Genomic DNA, 16874 nt, shown 5'->3' with positions numbered 1-16874 from the left:
TTTTGGTGATGGCACTATAGAAATGTGGATCATGAGCAGACATTGTGCCAAAGATTAAAGTTGAAAACTTATTAGTGTCCTGCCAACACTTTTGCAGTTGAATCATCAGAAATGGAATTAAACTGTGCTCTTGTTCTTTGGAGCTGCCTGCTGTCTCTTGTGCTTCCTATTTGTGTAATATTGTAAATGGGTGATCTGTATTCTAGCTTGAAGCTCTGAATTGTCTTGTTTTATGGATTCAGCTGAGATCTGACTCAATATGGTGGATCATCATCTTCTTGGTAAAGGTATTTTAGGTTGTACATGGAAATAAATCATTGTTAGGTAGCTTTTTTTTAAATGATTGGGTGGATTTTTTTTGTATATAGATTGCACATTACAAGCTTAGGGCCAGAAATAACTTTGCCTGAGCATCTGCCGTCATCTTTATTGTGAAAGGTAAGCATTCTTTACTATTTACCTCAATTGCTGTTTCATATCATTGTGATTTGTTTACATAATAGATTGGAGCTTCATTCAGTCAGGTGACAGTCTCAACATTTGTGGTGGATCTGAACAGAGTAAAGAAGACTGGTTCAATTGTCCAGGGCACAGTTGAAGATGAAAAGCTCTTCAATCTACCAGCGATGAAAGGAGCTGCACTGAGACGCAACTATGAGCGACCTCTAACCACGTGCAACAGACCTCAAAGGTAAAGTAACTTCTGTATTGTTAATCCAAGGAGAGGCCAGATCTCCAAATCCCTTCATCTATGCTGTTCAACTCTAAGCATGTCCTTTTTGTTTTTCTTTATTAGTTTATTTGCTGTTTCTGTAATGGCATTGGTTTAAATTTGTCCAAGGTCCGTGATCAAAAAGAGCACTTTCGTGAATATTTTTTTCTACTCTCTTCACAACACCTATCCTTTTGCAAGGACTAAGCACTTTAGAAGCTGTTTTATCTTAAGTTCTCATCCTCGTAATTGTCTTTTTTTTCTTGGCTCAAGCCAAATTACAGAATCAGGTTACAACGTGGCTCATTTCGAATTGATTTGAACACTCCTCTGGCCAATTCTCTTGGAATTGCATTTCTTCAGCACCCTAGAACATTTCTCTGTGTCTTTTTATATTACTTTGGTGTATCTATATAGATAGTAACAACTATCCTGAAAAGTTTCATTTGGAGAAGTTATGTGCTATGGAAATTGCAGCATAGAGCAAGCTAATTTAGCCCAATAAGGGAGTGTTTCTGTTTATTCCTACATGAACAGGAGTATTTAATTTCTTGTACCTGTCCTATTTTCATGTCCTATTCTCTTCAACCATTTATTTGAATCATTCTTTAACCTGTTTTAATCATTAACATAAACGGTGTTACCCATGAAGCCACAGCCTCATAGCCCTCCATTAAAATAAAGGCCTTTTCTTTCTGTACTAAAGTTCCCGACCTTAGTGTTAGAACTGGTCATCAGCAACAGTAAAATATAGAATAAATTAAATCAATAAACTATATTTTTAAATTCACAAAGGCAAATGGGCATCACTGGCAAGGGTACCATTTAATTTTTTCTGATTGCCGTTGAGGTGGTAGTGGTGAGTTGCTGCTTGATCCATTATAGTCCTCATAGTGAATGTACTCTCACACTGCCATTAGATTAATGGTATACGAATTAGAGACAAACTTGTAAGTGATAGTGCTCCAATGCTCTTGCACTGGATGTCTTCCTGTATAGTAGAAGCTGCAGTTTTGGCGGTGTTGTTGAAGAAGCCTTGTGAGCTTCTCAGTGTATTTTGTAGATACATACTGAACTTGTAGTCCATTGGTGAAGTGAGAGGGGTTTAAGATTGTGGATGGAGTTCCAATCGAGTGCAGTCCTTTGTCCTGGATGATCTTGAGTTGTTTGAATATTGTTGGAGCAATATCGATCCAGGCAAGATGCTGTCACTGATGTTTTCATCACACTTGGACATGCCTTGTAGTTGGTAGATAGGCTGCGAAGAGCTGAGAAGTGAATCACTCGTTACAGAATTCCCAGTCTCTGACTTGTTGTAGACCCAGTATTTATGTGGCTTTCTCAGATAAACACTGACCAGATACTTAACCTCCTGCCCCTAAAATGGTGTTGATTCTGGGGGATTTGATGATCGGAATGCTATTTAATGTAAATGGGATATGGATAAATTCTTGTAGATGATGATCATTGCCTGGTACTTATGAACCATGAATGGTACTTGATACTTGCCACTCTTCAGCCCAAGTCTGATTGTTTACTAGGTCATCTGCAGGTAGACAGGGTGTGTTTTGTTATCTGAGAAGCTGAGCACTGAAATCTGCGGTAAATTTCCAGGCTAATGACCAAATGATTGATGGAATGTCATTCATGAGGCAACTGGAGATAGTTTTGGACTAGAATATTGCCCTGGGGATGAGAGGCTTGTTCATTGAGATGAGATTGAAGATTGGCCTATTCTCCCTGAAGTTTATTGGAATAAGATGGGATCTCCTTGAGACATCCAAGAGTCTGAGAGGGTTGACGGTGTGGATGCTGAGAGCCTATTTCCTTAGGCTGGAGAACTTGGAACTGGTAAATAGTCTCCGGATCAGGGATTGGCTATTTGAGTAAGATGAAAAGATTCTTTACTCAGAGCTTTAAATGTACGGAATTCTCTACCTTAAGAAGCTATAGATGCTGCAAATATATTCAAGACTAAAGTCAATATTTTTGGACACAGTGGACAGGTGAACTTGAAATAGAGGATCATGCATAATCTTGTTGATTGGTTAGGGAACCATGTGGTTTAATATTTTCGTTTGGACTAAAGCTCTAAATAGTTCTGCTGGAACCAGGTGAGCAGGTTATTATTGGGTATGTCTCCTTGTATAGCAGTTCAGATGACACCTTCCATTATCTCTGGCAGAAAGTAGTCCGATTAGAATGGATTTGATCTTTTTTGGTGGTCAAGACATGCTGCTTCGTGACGTTGAGCTGGTGTCATATCATTGCTGTACTGGTTTGGCTAACTAGAATATGAGATCACAGAAACAGAAACAAGAGTAGGCTATTGCATCATTCAGTAAGATCATCTTGATCTTTTACTCTTGCGCCACTTTCCTATACTAATCTGATGATACCCTTTTTTTAATAAAAAAATCTGTGGTTGTACAGATGCAGCAGCTAGCTCTGTAATCCATACGGTCAGGATATTTATCAGGATTGTAGGCTTTGCATTATCCAGTGCATTTCTTCAACACTGGAGTCAATGGAGTTGCTTGTAAACTGACTCCTTTTGCTAAGAAGTGGAGATAAATTGTCTACTTGTACATCCAAAGATGATTCAGCACTTTGCACTTTCTTGCTGGGCTTTGTTATTGTGGGCAGTCGTGTTTTTAAATCTCCCATTAGCTTGTGCACCCATTCATGACTGTGTCGGAAATGCAGGTTGTGGGATCACTTGGTACAGCCCTGGAGGACAAATTTATTGCAGAAAGGACTAATGACAATTCAAAAGTAGTTCTGGTGGTGGAAGCTGGATCATTAGAAGCAAAGTGGAGGTGGATAAGTACTTGATAGATCAAGGAATAGAGAGGTGTGGAGGAATGGCACAGTAGAGGAGTTGAAGCCAGCATAGATCAGCCATGAGCGTATTGAATGATGGGGTAAACTTGAAAGGTCCACTTCTGCTCCGCTTTTCTTGTGTTCAATACTTTTCTGGGGGATGTTCATAGGAAAGTCTATTCAAAAGTGGAGTACCCACTTCTGCAGTTTCCCAACATTTGTATTGGAAATCCATTCATTTCGGTGAAGAAAACTGCTACGAAGAGGCAAGTTACTTTTGGGTAAAATGCCATTATTTTGAACTAATTAAGTTAAATGTATTGAATTGTTTTTAAAGGTTTGCAGTACCTTAAACATTTTAAAGTTTTTTAAATAGTGTTTTTAATTAATTTTAAATGCTTGTAAGACTGGAGCAATCAAATCCATTAACAGCTTTGAAGGCTGGTCATTGGTATTGGTTTATTATTGTCACTTGTACGGAGGTACATTGGAAAAACTTGTCTTACAAACCGATCTTACAGGTCAATTCATTACACAGTGCAGTTACATCAAGTTAGTACAGAGTGCATTGATGTAGTACAGGTAAAAAAATAACAGTACAGAGTAAAGTGTCACAGCTACAGAGAAAATGCAGTGCAATAAGGTGGAAGGTCACAACAAGGTAGATCTTGAGGTCATAGTCCATCTCATTGTATAAGGGAACTGTTCAATAGTCTTATCACAGTGGGGTAGAAGCTGGCATATGGCCAAGTAGACTGTCAAAACATTCCTGGTGGCCAGGCTTGTAATTGTCAGGGAGAAGACTGTTCTGTACACTGCTCAGCAGCTGACTTCAGGGACTGAGTTGTCATTGCAGATGGTGGAGTGGCACGTTTGGGCTGGGTGGAACTATCCCCTGTGCAATGCTGTCATGTCAGTGGGAAGGTCAGGGGTAGGTGGTTGGGCTCTCTCCTACTGAAGTTATTATCTGCCTCTTCTGTGCCACAAATGTTACTTGCCATTTATCACTCCATGCTTGAATGTTGTCCAAGTCTTGCTGTATGTAGCTGTGGGCTGCTTCACCTGGGATAAAATGGAACATTGTGTAATCGTCAACGAACATCCCTATTCCTGTCCTTACAATGGAAAGGTCATTAATGAAACTTATGTTTTGGACCTTATGCTTTCTGGTTTATGTGGACAATTCAGTCCCATTGCTTTGGAATAGCCTATCTGCAATTACTTTATAAAATTTTCTGGTTGGATCTACAACATCAATATATTAACTCTGTGCTTTTGGATGAAGTTAAGGCATTCTGGTAACATTTAGCACTACCCTGCCTCCACCTCTTCGCTGTATCTAATTTTCCAGACACTTGTCCGGTTGGATGATTTGATATTTCCACCAAAAATATCGAGGAAATCAGAATGAGGAAATTCCTCTGTTTATCTGACATATTCCCGCCTGGAAGCTCCTTTGAGGTGTCTCTGCTGCTACAGATTTGCTTGCTTGCTCATACCTAAATTAATCTCCATTCTTGATGGCCATAACTTCTGCCAAAACCTAACTGCAGAATTTCAACCCAAGTCTGCTTTCCCTCCTTAAAACTGTCTCTTTGACTGAGCTTTTGCCATGTTTGTCTTCCATGGCTCAGCATTGGATTTTACTTGCGTTGCTCCTGTGAACTACTTTGAAGGGTTTTCTTTCACATTGAGTGCACCATATGTTGTGGATGAAGCTGATTGATAGATGATCTACTCTAGCTATTCTGCTTTACTCTTTCAAAATGCAAATTGTTTTGTCTTGGCAGCAAAGTGAAAGAAGAGCCAGAGAATGAAGGAAGAAACCCCAGTGCAGAGGAGGAGAAGGATGACAAGGAGTCGACTGCAGAGATCCGAAACCCAGAGGAATATAAGGAGATCTTTCAGCCACAAAATGCCATTGGTCAGCAAAATGTTTTTCTTTGTATTTTTGCAGTCATACAGCATGGAAACAGGCCCTTCGGCCCAACTCGTCCAGGCCCGCTGTGTTGTCCAGTGAGGTGGTCCCGTTTGGCCTGTAGCACTCAACCTCTCCTATCCATGTACTTATCTAGATGACTTTTAAATGTTGCTAATGTGCCCGCCTCAACCACTATTTCTGGCAGCTCATTCCAAATACGCAACACTCTTGCGTGAAGAAGCTGCCCCTGATATCCCTTTTAAATCTCTTGTCTTTGATCTTAAACCCATGCTCTCTTGTTTCTAGTAACATCTCCCTGGAAAAAAAGACTCTGCTTTCACCCTGTCTGTGCCCCTCACGATCTCTGTCAGGTCACCCTTCAATCTCCTACGTTCCAGGGAATAAAGTTCTAGTCTACGCAACCTCTCCTTGTAACTCGGGTCCCCAAGTCCAGGCAACATCCTGGTAAATCTTTTCTGCACTCTTTTTCTCGTTTAATAACATCTTTCTTGCAACAGGATGAACAAAACTATACACAATACTCCAAGCACAACCTCACCAATGTCTTGTATAACTACAGCATAACTTCCCAACTCTTATCCTCAGTTCCCTGATTGATGAAGGCCAGCATGCTAAACACCTTCACCATCCTCAGTTCCCTGATTGATGAAGGCCAGCATGCTTAAACACCTTCGCCACCCTATCAACCTGTGACACCACTTTCAGTGAACTATGCACTTGGATTCCTAGGTTCCTCTGTTCCAGGGCCCTACCATTCACTGTACAAGTCCTACCCTGGTTTGATCTCCCAAAATGCAATCCCTCACACTTATCTGGATTGAAGGCCATTTGCCAGTCCTCAGCCCACATACCTAGCTGATCAAGATCCCCCTGTAATTTTTCATAACCATCTACATGGCCTACATCACCACCTATTTTAGTATCATCTGCAAACTTACTAACCATGCCTTGCACATTCGCATCAAAATCAATTATATAAATTACAAAACAACAAAGGTCCCAGCACCGAGCCCTGTGGCATACCACTAGACACAGGCCTCCAGTCTGAGAAACAACCCTTGACCATCACCCTTTGATACCTACCACTGAGCCAATTATGAATCCAATCCGTTATCTCACCCTAGATCCCATGCGATCTAAGTTCCAGACTAGCCTGATATGAGGGATCCTGTCAAAGGCCTTGCTAAAGTCTATAAAGACAACATCCACTGCCCTACCCTCATCTACCCTCTTGGTTACATCCTGGAAAAACTCCCAAGAGATTTGTCAGACATGACTTCCCACGCACAAAGCCGTGCTAGCTGTCCTGAATCAGACCTTGTCTCTCCAGATGTTGGTAGGTTCTGTCTCTCAGAATCCCCTCCAGCAATTTAACCACCACCCATGTCAGACTCACCAGCTTGTAGTTTTCTGGCTTGTTTGTGCTACCCTTTTTAAACAATGATACCACATTAGCTACTCTCCAGTCTCTGGAACCTTGCCTGTGGCCAGAGATGAAGCAAAAATCTCTGCAAGGGCCTCTGCAATTTCTTCTCTAGCTTCCCACAGGGTCCAAGAAAACACTAGGTTAGGCGCTGGGAATTTAATCCACTTTAATGCAATTTCAAGCCTCCAAAACCACCTCTCTGCTAACTCGTATGCGGTCCAAGACAACACCGCTCATTTTTCCCCACTTCCTTAGCTTCCATCGTTTTCTCCACAGTTAAAACTGAAGAGAAATATTCATTAAAAATCTCACCCATTTCCTTTGGTTCCACACACAGATGGCCATGCTGATCTTTAAGGGGACCTTTTCTCTCCCTAGCCACCCTTTTACTCTTAATATACCTATAGAATATCTTGGAATTTTGCCTCGCTTTGCCTGCCCAATCCTTCGCGTATTCTCTTTTTGCCCTCCTAACTTCTCTCTTAATTGCACTTCTACGCTTCTCACAGTCATCAAAAGATTCACTAGTTTCCAATTGTTTGTGCTTAGTGTATGCCTCCCTCTTTTTTTTCTTATAATCAGAGCTTCAATACCTCTCGTCAACCAGGATTCCTGAAACCTGCCAGCCTTGCCCTTCACCCTAACAGGAACAGGCAGGCCCTGAACTCTTGACACCACACTTTTAAAGGCCTCCTTCTGGGCGGACACGCCTTTCCCTGCAAACAATCTCGCTCATTCAACCACTGCAAGAACCTGCCTAATGGCTCCAAAGTTTGCTCTGCCCCAGTTCAGGACCTTAACCTGTGAACTGGTTGTACCCTTCTCTATAGCTGTTTTAAAACTAATAGAATTATGATCACTGGACCTAAAGTGTTCTCCAACAGACACTTCAGCAACTTGCACTACCTCATTTCCCAAGAGGAAGTCCAGTGTTGCACCCTCTCTAGTAGCTCCCTCCTATATATTGATAAAGGAAGCTTTTTTGGATGCATTTCAGTCTGTCCAAGCCTTTTACACTGTGTTGATCATGTTTAAAATACAAAAGATTTTATGGAGTTGTTAGAAGCATTTTGGTGAATAACTACTATTTCTAGATTGAGTATTTGTAGAAAGTGTCCTTTATGGAAATGATTGCTGAAATGTCCCCTGCTAAAGGTTACTCTGCTTATGATGTAATTAAAATCAAATGATATTTGATAAATATTTTTATTAATTTGTCAGTTTCTTTGAAATTGGAATATTTGAATCGTGTATGTTGAAGATAGATCGTCTCTTGAAAGTGGCAAGCACTCTTATTTCTGACATTTTTTAATGAATATCTTTTGGTAAGGTTTACTGGATAATTGTTTAAACTGCACTGCAGTTGAAATCGATGATAAAGAACACAATCCTCTAATCGTAAATGAAGCTGTGTAGGGTGAGTTTTTTGCACAGAGAGTGGTAGGTGCCTGGAATGTGCTGCCGGGGAGGTGGTGGGTGGAAGCAGATAAGAGGCATTTGGACAGGCACATGAACATGTAGGGAATGAAAGGATATGGATCACATGCAGGCAGATGAAATTAATTTGCCATCATGGTTGGCACAGACATTGTGCTGAAGTGCCTGTTCTATGTTCTAATCATCCCTATCTCTACCGTACGGGCAGGCACGGTAGTGTAGTGGTTAGTGTAATGCTTTACAGTGCCAGCAACCCGGGTTCAATTCTAGCTGTTGTCTGTAAGGAGTTTGTACATTCTCCCCGTGTCTGTGTGGGTTTCCTCCAGGTGCTCCGGTTTCCTCCCACATTCCAAAGACGTACGGGTTAGGAAGTTGTGAGTGTGCTATGTTGGCGCCGGAAGAGTGGCAACACTTGCGGGCTGCCCCCAGAACACTCTACACAAAAGATGCACTGTGTGTTTCGATGCACATGTGACTAATAAAGATATCTTATATGGTAGCCATGTGCTTGTCATCAATAATTGCAGTGAAAACGAGCTTAATTGTATCAAGAAACTTCTGAATTGTGCTTGCATTATTGAATCTGTGCATTGAATCTGTGCACTTACCAGTAGATTGCTGCATGAAAAACCCAGAGTTATTTGACCTCAAAATATTGTGCAGTTGCAATAACAAACTTAAGGGCACACAGTTGTACCAAATTATATTTGAAAACCTTTTAATATGATAATTATTAATCCTTTTTTAAAGAGAATATAAGCAGTTATTTTAAGTAGAAAAGTATATTGTGAAATATTGTTGCCTTATTGGTGTTTTTCTGACAGCTCGAACTCCACCTCGGCGATCTGATCCATTCCCTGCTCCACCAGAAGATGGTAAGTCTCTTTTGGGAGGTGTGTGTCATCTTTTGTTTTGGCTTTGGGCAAAGTTATATCCTTGTTAATCATTGTGCTATTTTCTGTGAATGTGTTGAACATGTTTCTCTTTGCACACTAGGTGGCAGTTTACTACATAATTTATCTTAACTACAAGGTTTTGTTCCCATTCAGGTTGTCCTTGTTTCTGTTCTTTTGTTATTGATGTTTAACCATATGAAGCTGATTTTTGAAATTTTATAAAGTAATATTTTTCTCTCACCCTTTCAGTGAAAAGATTGAACTACTTTTGCCATTTATTTCTTTAAACTGTATTTTTCCAGTTTCTTTATTCTAGGAGGATACTAAATAACCAAAGATCTACAAATGTCAATTTGTTATGGTAATTACCTTGTCTGCAGATACATATATTGTTTAATTTGTGGTCAACGGACTTTATTTAATGCTCTTCATTGCTAGTCTTTGTGTATGTTTTGTTCATGCTTTGATGGATTTTTGCATAGATACCATTTCAGTGAAGGAATCTGAGAAAGTGACTCCTCCAACAGAGATGCACTCTCCTGCAGTAAAAAGATTACAGGTCAGTAATGCAATTTGAAAGACCTTTTATCATAAATCACTAAACAGCTTCTACTAGGTTATGCATTGGACAGCTCAAATCTGGTACATGTACAGAATGTAAGAACCCAGCAATATACATATTTTTTTGCAGAACAAATCAAGTACTGAATTTTGCATCTCCTATTGTGGTTGGATTAACACTGCACTATTTGACTCATTAATCCACTGAATTGGTTAGAGTTAATGGAATCCCAGTCATCTGCTTGTGCATGTAAAATTGGCTCGTGACTGATACCTTTTTTTTGTTTAAAACAATCCCAACATTTTAGTCACATTTGTTTTCTTTGGTTATTGACACCATTTAAAAATCAACATGATTTTCACTCTCATGCCCAGTTTGACAGTAGCCATCGATTTAGGGTCTTGGAGGTCAGATGTCCAGGATTTGTCACTCCGCCTGCTTTGGGGTCCTCAGTTACAGTGTTCTAGCCAAAATGCGCCAGAGGATTTTGGGTTTAAAATTTGTTATAATTTAAAAAACAGGTATGCCATGCACATACTTTACCATTCAGTAAGATCATGGCTGATCCTTGATTTCTCATCTACTTTCCTGCTCGACCCTTGTATGCCTTCATTGCTCTAGAGTTCAAATATGTATTGATCTCAGCTATGAATATACTGATCAACTGAGTGCTCACAGCTCCTGGAGCAGAGAATTCCAAAGGTTCACAGTCCTCTGGGTAAAGACATAGGTCTCCATTTCTTGAGATTTTGTCCCCTCATTCCATCAGATATATGCCTGAGTTTGATGGTTTTTGGACCCCAGAGGAAATTGGAAAATGCAGGGTATTAGGTGGGTAAATAGATTTAAGGAGGTGAATGGCAGAACAAGCGAGAGGTGCAATTTTCCCTATTCCTGACCTATCCCTTATGTTCCAGGAGTATATCAGTCCTATAGGATGTCTTGTAATCTTCAGGGCAATCCTTTGATAGCAGCCTTTATTCATATTGTGTTGACTGCACTGTGAACCCATTGACATTGTATTGCTACAGCTTTGATTTGATTGTGGCAATTAATGAGTTCCTGATGTCTTTTTGTCGGTCACATTCGATGAGCAAGTGGTTTATAGGATTTCTCGAAAGCAAGTCTTCTCAAATTCCAGACATAACTTTGTTTAATTAATCAGGAGTATTATTATCAGAAAACCTTGGTGTGAAACACACAGTGAAGAATTTTTTATTGAACAACTTGATAATAAATCTCTTCAGAGCTGGCCCTTCACTGTGCTGTCCTGTATTTTCTGAATAAAGAGTAATTTGTTATTTTTTTAAAATTCCTCAAAGTATTCATGAAAGGAAGAACCAATTGCAGTATGAATTAAGGGATGCTCATTGGGGGTTGGATTTGGCCTTTCTTACAGACACATTGCTGTAATTAGACAAATTAAATGTGTAATTGTAAAGAAAGAAAGTTGACATTGGAATTTGGAGATGTGTTTTTGTTATAAGGGAATGCTGTTTTAGATTGGGTAGTGGAGTGGACAGGCTGCACCACCATGGTTGAGGCCTTTTAAAATTTTGACCCACAGAGTAACAAACATGACATAACCCTTTTCTGGGTCTTTTCGATATTGAAGTTCAAATATTTTTAGGTGAAAAGCATTATGGTTAGATATTTTGAGTAAGTGGATTGAATGTGTCTAAAGAGGACTTTAATTTTTGGGGCAGTATTTTGTGAAATGTTTAGTGATGTGTGTATGTCCTTTATTATGGTTAGCGCAATAGAACTACATGACACCGGTCAACAAGTGGGTCAATTTCAGCTGATCAACATTGTGTTTATGTACAAGTTGGATCAAATTTCAGGAAAGAAGCAGAGCCCATCAAAATTTGCATTGATTTTCAGGTCTGGCAGCATTGCAAACATACTTGCTGCAGTCGTGGTGAGAATATCACTAGGTCAGTTAATCAGTCTCTGACATTTTTTTATCCTGAAAATATCTTTTTAATTGAGTTTTCTTTTAATGTCAATCTAAAACATAGTTTGCTATTGCAAAAAGTCTTTTCTAGACTTCTGCAGCTATTTTGATGTCTTTATTTCATTGGGTTCATCTATGTTGTGGCTGATTTAAGTACTGTTTAACCTGTGACCTTCCTGCTTCTGTAATAAGTAATTTATGATGTGAGGAATGATGTGGAGGTCTTTAGACTATTGAACATGTTCTTTTTCAGCCAGATCAGCTGAACTTTCCTCCAACAGCAGCTTCCACCCCCAACAACCGGCCTGAAGCACCGATAATTCCAATTGCCAAAAATGAGCCCATCGGACTGAAGGCAGCAGATTTTCTCCCAGTAAGTGGGTTATTTGTCCTTCAGGTAACTTATTTTCTCCACAACTGTGGCACCTGATGGGATACAGTGTTTGAATTCTCATTTTCTACTTCTGTTCTGTATAAATTCTTGCTTTCTCATCGCTAGGCAGGTTAGCGGTGGAAAGAGAACCAGAGGTGCTGGTGCAGATTACAATTGAATAAACATGGTGGATCTGTGATGTAACTAGCATCAATTCTTCTTAATAGAAGAAATGAAAGACCTATCGTTCTACCTGTACAAGTGTTTCCTTATTTCTTGTACACATGGCCTTCCTTTAGTTTTAAACTTGCCCTAATCCCAAACTCTGCTTGTGGATATAACTTCTTTCCTTGTGCTGTTAGAGCCCTTAATATCTTGAAAATTTTGATCCAATCAGGACTTAATTTTCTAAATTCCAGAGAATACAGACTTAGTTTGTGTTCTCTCTCATAATTTACTCATTGAATCCAGGTGGCATTCTGGTAAATTTCTTCTGCACCCAGAGTTATTGTTTCAGATCTAGGATCCTAATCAGAATCAAGTCCAAGATATCCTTCCTGAGGTGTGATCTAGTCATGGTTGAAACAAAACTGTTTCACCATCTTGTACACTAATCCACTAGATACAAAAGGCCATCATTCCATTAAAAGTTTTTTATTGCACTCAGCAACCTTTTGTGACATTTTATTGACCTACAGCTGTGGACATGCATATCTCTGGATGTTCTTTGCCTCCAGATTTTCATGAATAAAGAAATGATCTTTTTCCTTAGTTGGGTCCTCTTCTTGTTCATGTCAAAATCCATCTTCCAGAAGTTTTACTCATTAACTTTATCAATACCTCTTTCACCTAATTGCAGTGCCACCTTTCTATATCACCAGCAAACCTGGATACAGGGTTTACCATTCCTCCCCCCGCCGTCTGGGTTGATTTAATAAATGTAGTGAAAGATTTTCAATACTTTCCCCAAATACCTGCCTGTTATTCCTACCTTGTCTTTTGCTCAAAATGAGCTGTTGGAAAAACTCAGCAGGCCAGGCAGCATCTGTGGAGGGAAATGGGCAGTTGATATTTCGGGTCAAAACCCTTCATCTGGACTGAAAGAGGGGAGATAGCCAGTCAGCTATCCATTTCCCTCCACAGATGCTACCTGACCTGCTGAGTTCCTCCAGCAGCTTGTTTTTTGCTCCATATTCCACCATCTGCAGTCTCTTGCTGATCATTTTCCTTGCTGGACCCTTACCTCCAGTCCATGGGCTTTAGCTTTAATCTTATCTTATGGCCTTTTATGAGGGACTCTGACTGTGGACTTCTTGAAGGCATTTTTAGTCTTCTAGCCATCTCACAAGATCACAAGATAAGGGAGCAGAAGCAGGCCATTCGGCCCATCGAGTCTGCTCCAAGGAAAAGGGAAAAAGAAATGGGGTGGGAAAAAAAGAGAGAGAAAAAAAAAACTATTCTAATCCCATTTGCCAGCCTTATCCCCATATCCCTTGATACCCTGACTATTTAGATATCTGTCTATCTCCTCCTTGAACACCCCCACTGATCTGGCCTCCACTGCTGTGCGTGGCAAGGAGTTCCACAATTTCACCACCCTCTGGGTAAAGAAACTTCTCCTCATCTCTGTCTTGAAACTGTACCCTCTAATTCTAAGATTGTGCCCTCTGGTCCTGGACACGCCCACCAAGGGAAACAGCCTAGCCACATCTACTCTATCCTTACCTGTCAACATTTTAAATGTCGCTACGAGGTCCCCTCTCATCCTTCTGTACTCCAGCGAGTACAGTCCAAGAGCCGACAAACGCTCATCGTACTTAAGCCCTTTCATTCCTGGAATCATTCTCGTAAATCTCCTCTGAACCCTCTCCAACGTCAGCACATCCTTCCTAAGATGCGGGGCCCAAAACTGCGCACAGTATTCCAAATGAGGCCTCACTAGCGCCCCGTAGAGCCTCATCAACACTTCCTTACTTTTATACACTATACCTCTCGAGATGAATGCCAACATAGCATTCGCTTTCTTAACCACCGATCCAACCTGGTGGTTAACTTTTAAGGTATCTTGTATAAGTACCCCCAAGTCCCTTTGTACTACCGCACTATCAATCTTCTCTCCTTCTAGATAATAATCTACCCGCTTATTTCTACTTCCAAAGTGTACAACTGCACATTTCTCAACATTGAATCTCATCTGCCATTTTCTTGCCCATTCTCCTAAACTGTCTAGGTCCCTCTGCATTCTTTCTATTTCCTCTATGCTCCCTACTCCTCCACTTATCTTGGTGTCATCCGCAAACTTAGCCACACAACCATTTATTCCATCATCCAAATCATTGATGTACAAGGTAAAAAGGAGAGGCCCCAACACCGACCCTTGCGGCACACCACTAGTAACCGGTAACCAACCAGAACGAGATCCTTTTATTTCCACCCTTTGCTTCCTGCCAACCAGCCAATTCTCCACCCATTTTGCTACCCTGCCCATAATTCCATGACCTCTCATCTTATTAATCAGTCTCTTGTGAGGCACCTTATCAAAGGCCTTTTGAAAGTCTAAATACACAACATCTACCGCCTCTCCCTTATCCACCCTACCTGTGATTTCTTCAAAAAACTCCAATAGGTTGGTCAGACAGGACCTCCCCTTCACAATGAAAATCAGTTTTAAAATCTTTTAAAATGAAAATCAGTTTTTCAGGCACAATATGATTAGTATTGAAACATTACTGCCAAATGATTGTCTTGTGCTTATGAAGCAGCAAATGTCAGTGACTGGTATTTCAGGGACCAAGGATGCCATGACTCGGCAGTTCAAAGTTTTCCCAGCACGTCTCTTTCTCACCCACTGTTTAATCATTTTCATATTCAGTGGCCTTTCTTTCATGCTTCCTTATTTATAATTTAGAGTCAATTTGGCAAACCTAATGGCTTTTTGCAATATTTTGATTTGTACTGTATATTTTTTTTTCAGTCCCAGAATAATAAATTGGCAGATTTGACTGATGAAGATGCTGTGAGCCAAATCCAGAAAGGACATGATACCATGTGTGTTGTATTAAAAAGTCGATTCAAGAATTTAGACACTGTGAGAGCCGTCTGGAGCACTGGAGATATCAAGGTCAGTGCAGTGAATCTTGACAGGAATTAACACATCAGATAATGTATATGTTTGGGTGAAGGCCCCTCTTTCTCGTCTTGATTCCACTGAACTGTTTGGTAAGATTGGTCATCGGTACAGTGGTTATTGATCAACATTTGAGTTCTCTCATTTGTCAGCTAATTGTCATTTGTATTCTGCAGCTTTGAACCAAATGCCATCTAAATAATGGATATATGTCCTTAACCTTCATATCAACAGATTTTATCAGTTTATTTTTGATATAGTGTCATAGAATTATACGGCATGGAAACAGGCCCTTCAGCACAATTGGTCCATGCCAACCACAAAGACCCATCCAAACATTTGCTAGTGTTTAGCCCATAACCACCTAAACCTTTCCAATCCATGTACCTGTCTAACTGCCCTTTTAAAAGTTGTTATCGCACTTGCCTGAACCACTTCCACTGGCAGCTCATTCCACATAGATACCTCCCTTTGTGTGTGTGTGTGTGTCAAAAAAAAGTTGCCCCTCAAGTTCCTATTAAATCTTTCCCCTATCACCTTAAACCTATGCCCACGAGTTCTTGATTCCCCAGCCCTGGGAAAAAGACTGAGTGCGTTCACCCTTTCTATGCTCCTCATGACTTTATGCACCTCTATAAGATCACCTCTGTCTCCCTCGCTCTAAGGAATGAAGTCCTTGTCTGTCCAACCTTTCCCTATAACTCAGTCCCTCAAGTCCTGGCAACATCTTTGTAAATCTTTTCTGCACTCTTTCCAGTTTAATAACATCTTTCCTGTAGCAGGGCAACCAAAACTGAACACAATACTCCAAGTGCGGCCTCACCAGTGTCCTGTACAACTGCACCATGACCTCCCAACTTTTATAGTCAAATGTCCTGACTGATGAAGGCCAGCATGCCAAAAGCATTCTTTACCACCCTGACTACCTGTGACTCCACTTTCAGGGAACCACGTACTGGTACTCCAAGGTCCCTCTTTTCTACAATACTCCCCAGGGCCCTGCTGTTCATTGAAAGTCCTACCTGGGTTTGAGTTCACAAAATGCAACACCTTGCACTTATCCAAAGTAAACTCCATTTGCCATTCCTTGGCTCGCTTACTCAAATTGATCAAGGTCCTCTTGTAATTTTTGATAACCTTCTTCATTGTCCTCTGTGCCACCTATTTTACTGTCATCTGCAAACTTACTAACCATGCCTTGTACATTCTTATCCAAGTCATTGATATAGATGACAAACAACAGGCCCAGCACTGACCCCTGAGGCACACCACTAGTCATGGGCCTCCAATCTGAGAAACAACCTTCCACCATCATCATTTGCTTCCTTCTGTCAAGCTAACTGTGTATCCATTTAGCCAGCTCTCCCTGGACTCCATGCAATCCACCCTTCCAGAGCAACCTACCATGTTGAACCTTATCAAAGGCTTTACTGAAGTCCATATATACCATATCTATCACCCTGTCCTCATTAACTTTCTTGGTCATATCATCAAAAGAAACTCAATCAAGTTCCTAAGACATGATTTCCCATGTACAAAGCCATACTAACAGCCTCTAATCAACCCCTGTCTTTCCAAATGCACATGTATCTTGGCCCTCTGAATCCTCTCCAGTAACT

General features: G+C 40.5%; 2 protein-coding genes across 2 annotated transcripts in view; one reads left to right on the top strand and one right to left on the bottom strand.

The window, feature by feature from the left end:
- katnb1 (katanin p80 (WD repeat containing) subunit B 1) overlaps positions 1-16874 on the top strand; it is a 44988-nt gene that overhangs the window by 18507 nt on the left and 9607 nt on the right. Inside the window, exons 10-15 of the mRNA XM_052028060.1 lie at positions 504-691; positions 5326-5459; positions 9165-9215; positions 9719-9795; positions 12009-12128; positions 15103-15249. Coding sequence (XP_051884020.1) covers positions 504-691; positions 5326-5459; positions 9165-9215; positions 9719-9795; positions 12009-12128; positions 15103-15249 — 717 coding nt within the window. The remainder of the gene's footprint in view (positions 1-503; positions 692-5325; positions 5460-9164; positions 9216-9718; positions 9796-12008; positions 12129-15102; positions 15250-16874) is intronic.
- kifc3 (kinesin family member C3) overlaps positions 4273-16874 on the bottom strand; it is a 71554-nt gene continuing 58952 nt past the window's right edge. The window contains exons 20-21 of the transcript XR_007957332.1: positions 9606-9775; positions 4273-4597 (exon numbers count right to left, since the gene is read on the bottom strand). The gene's annotated coding sequence lies outside the window, so the exon portion shown is untranslated. The remainder of the gene's footprint in view (positions 4598-9605; positions 9776-16874) is intronic.

This window comes from Pristis pectinata, chromosome 13 (genome assembly GCF_009764475.1).
Source record: "Pristis pectinata isolate sPriPec2 chromosome 13, sPriPec2.1.pri, whole genome shotgun sequence".
NCBI lineage: Eukaryota > Metazoa > Chordata > Chondrichthyes > Rhinopristiformes > Pristidae > Pristis > Pristis pectinata.
This window is presented reverse-complemented; position numbering and strand designations above follow the sequence as displayed.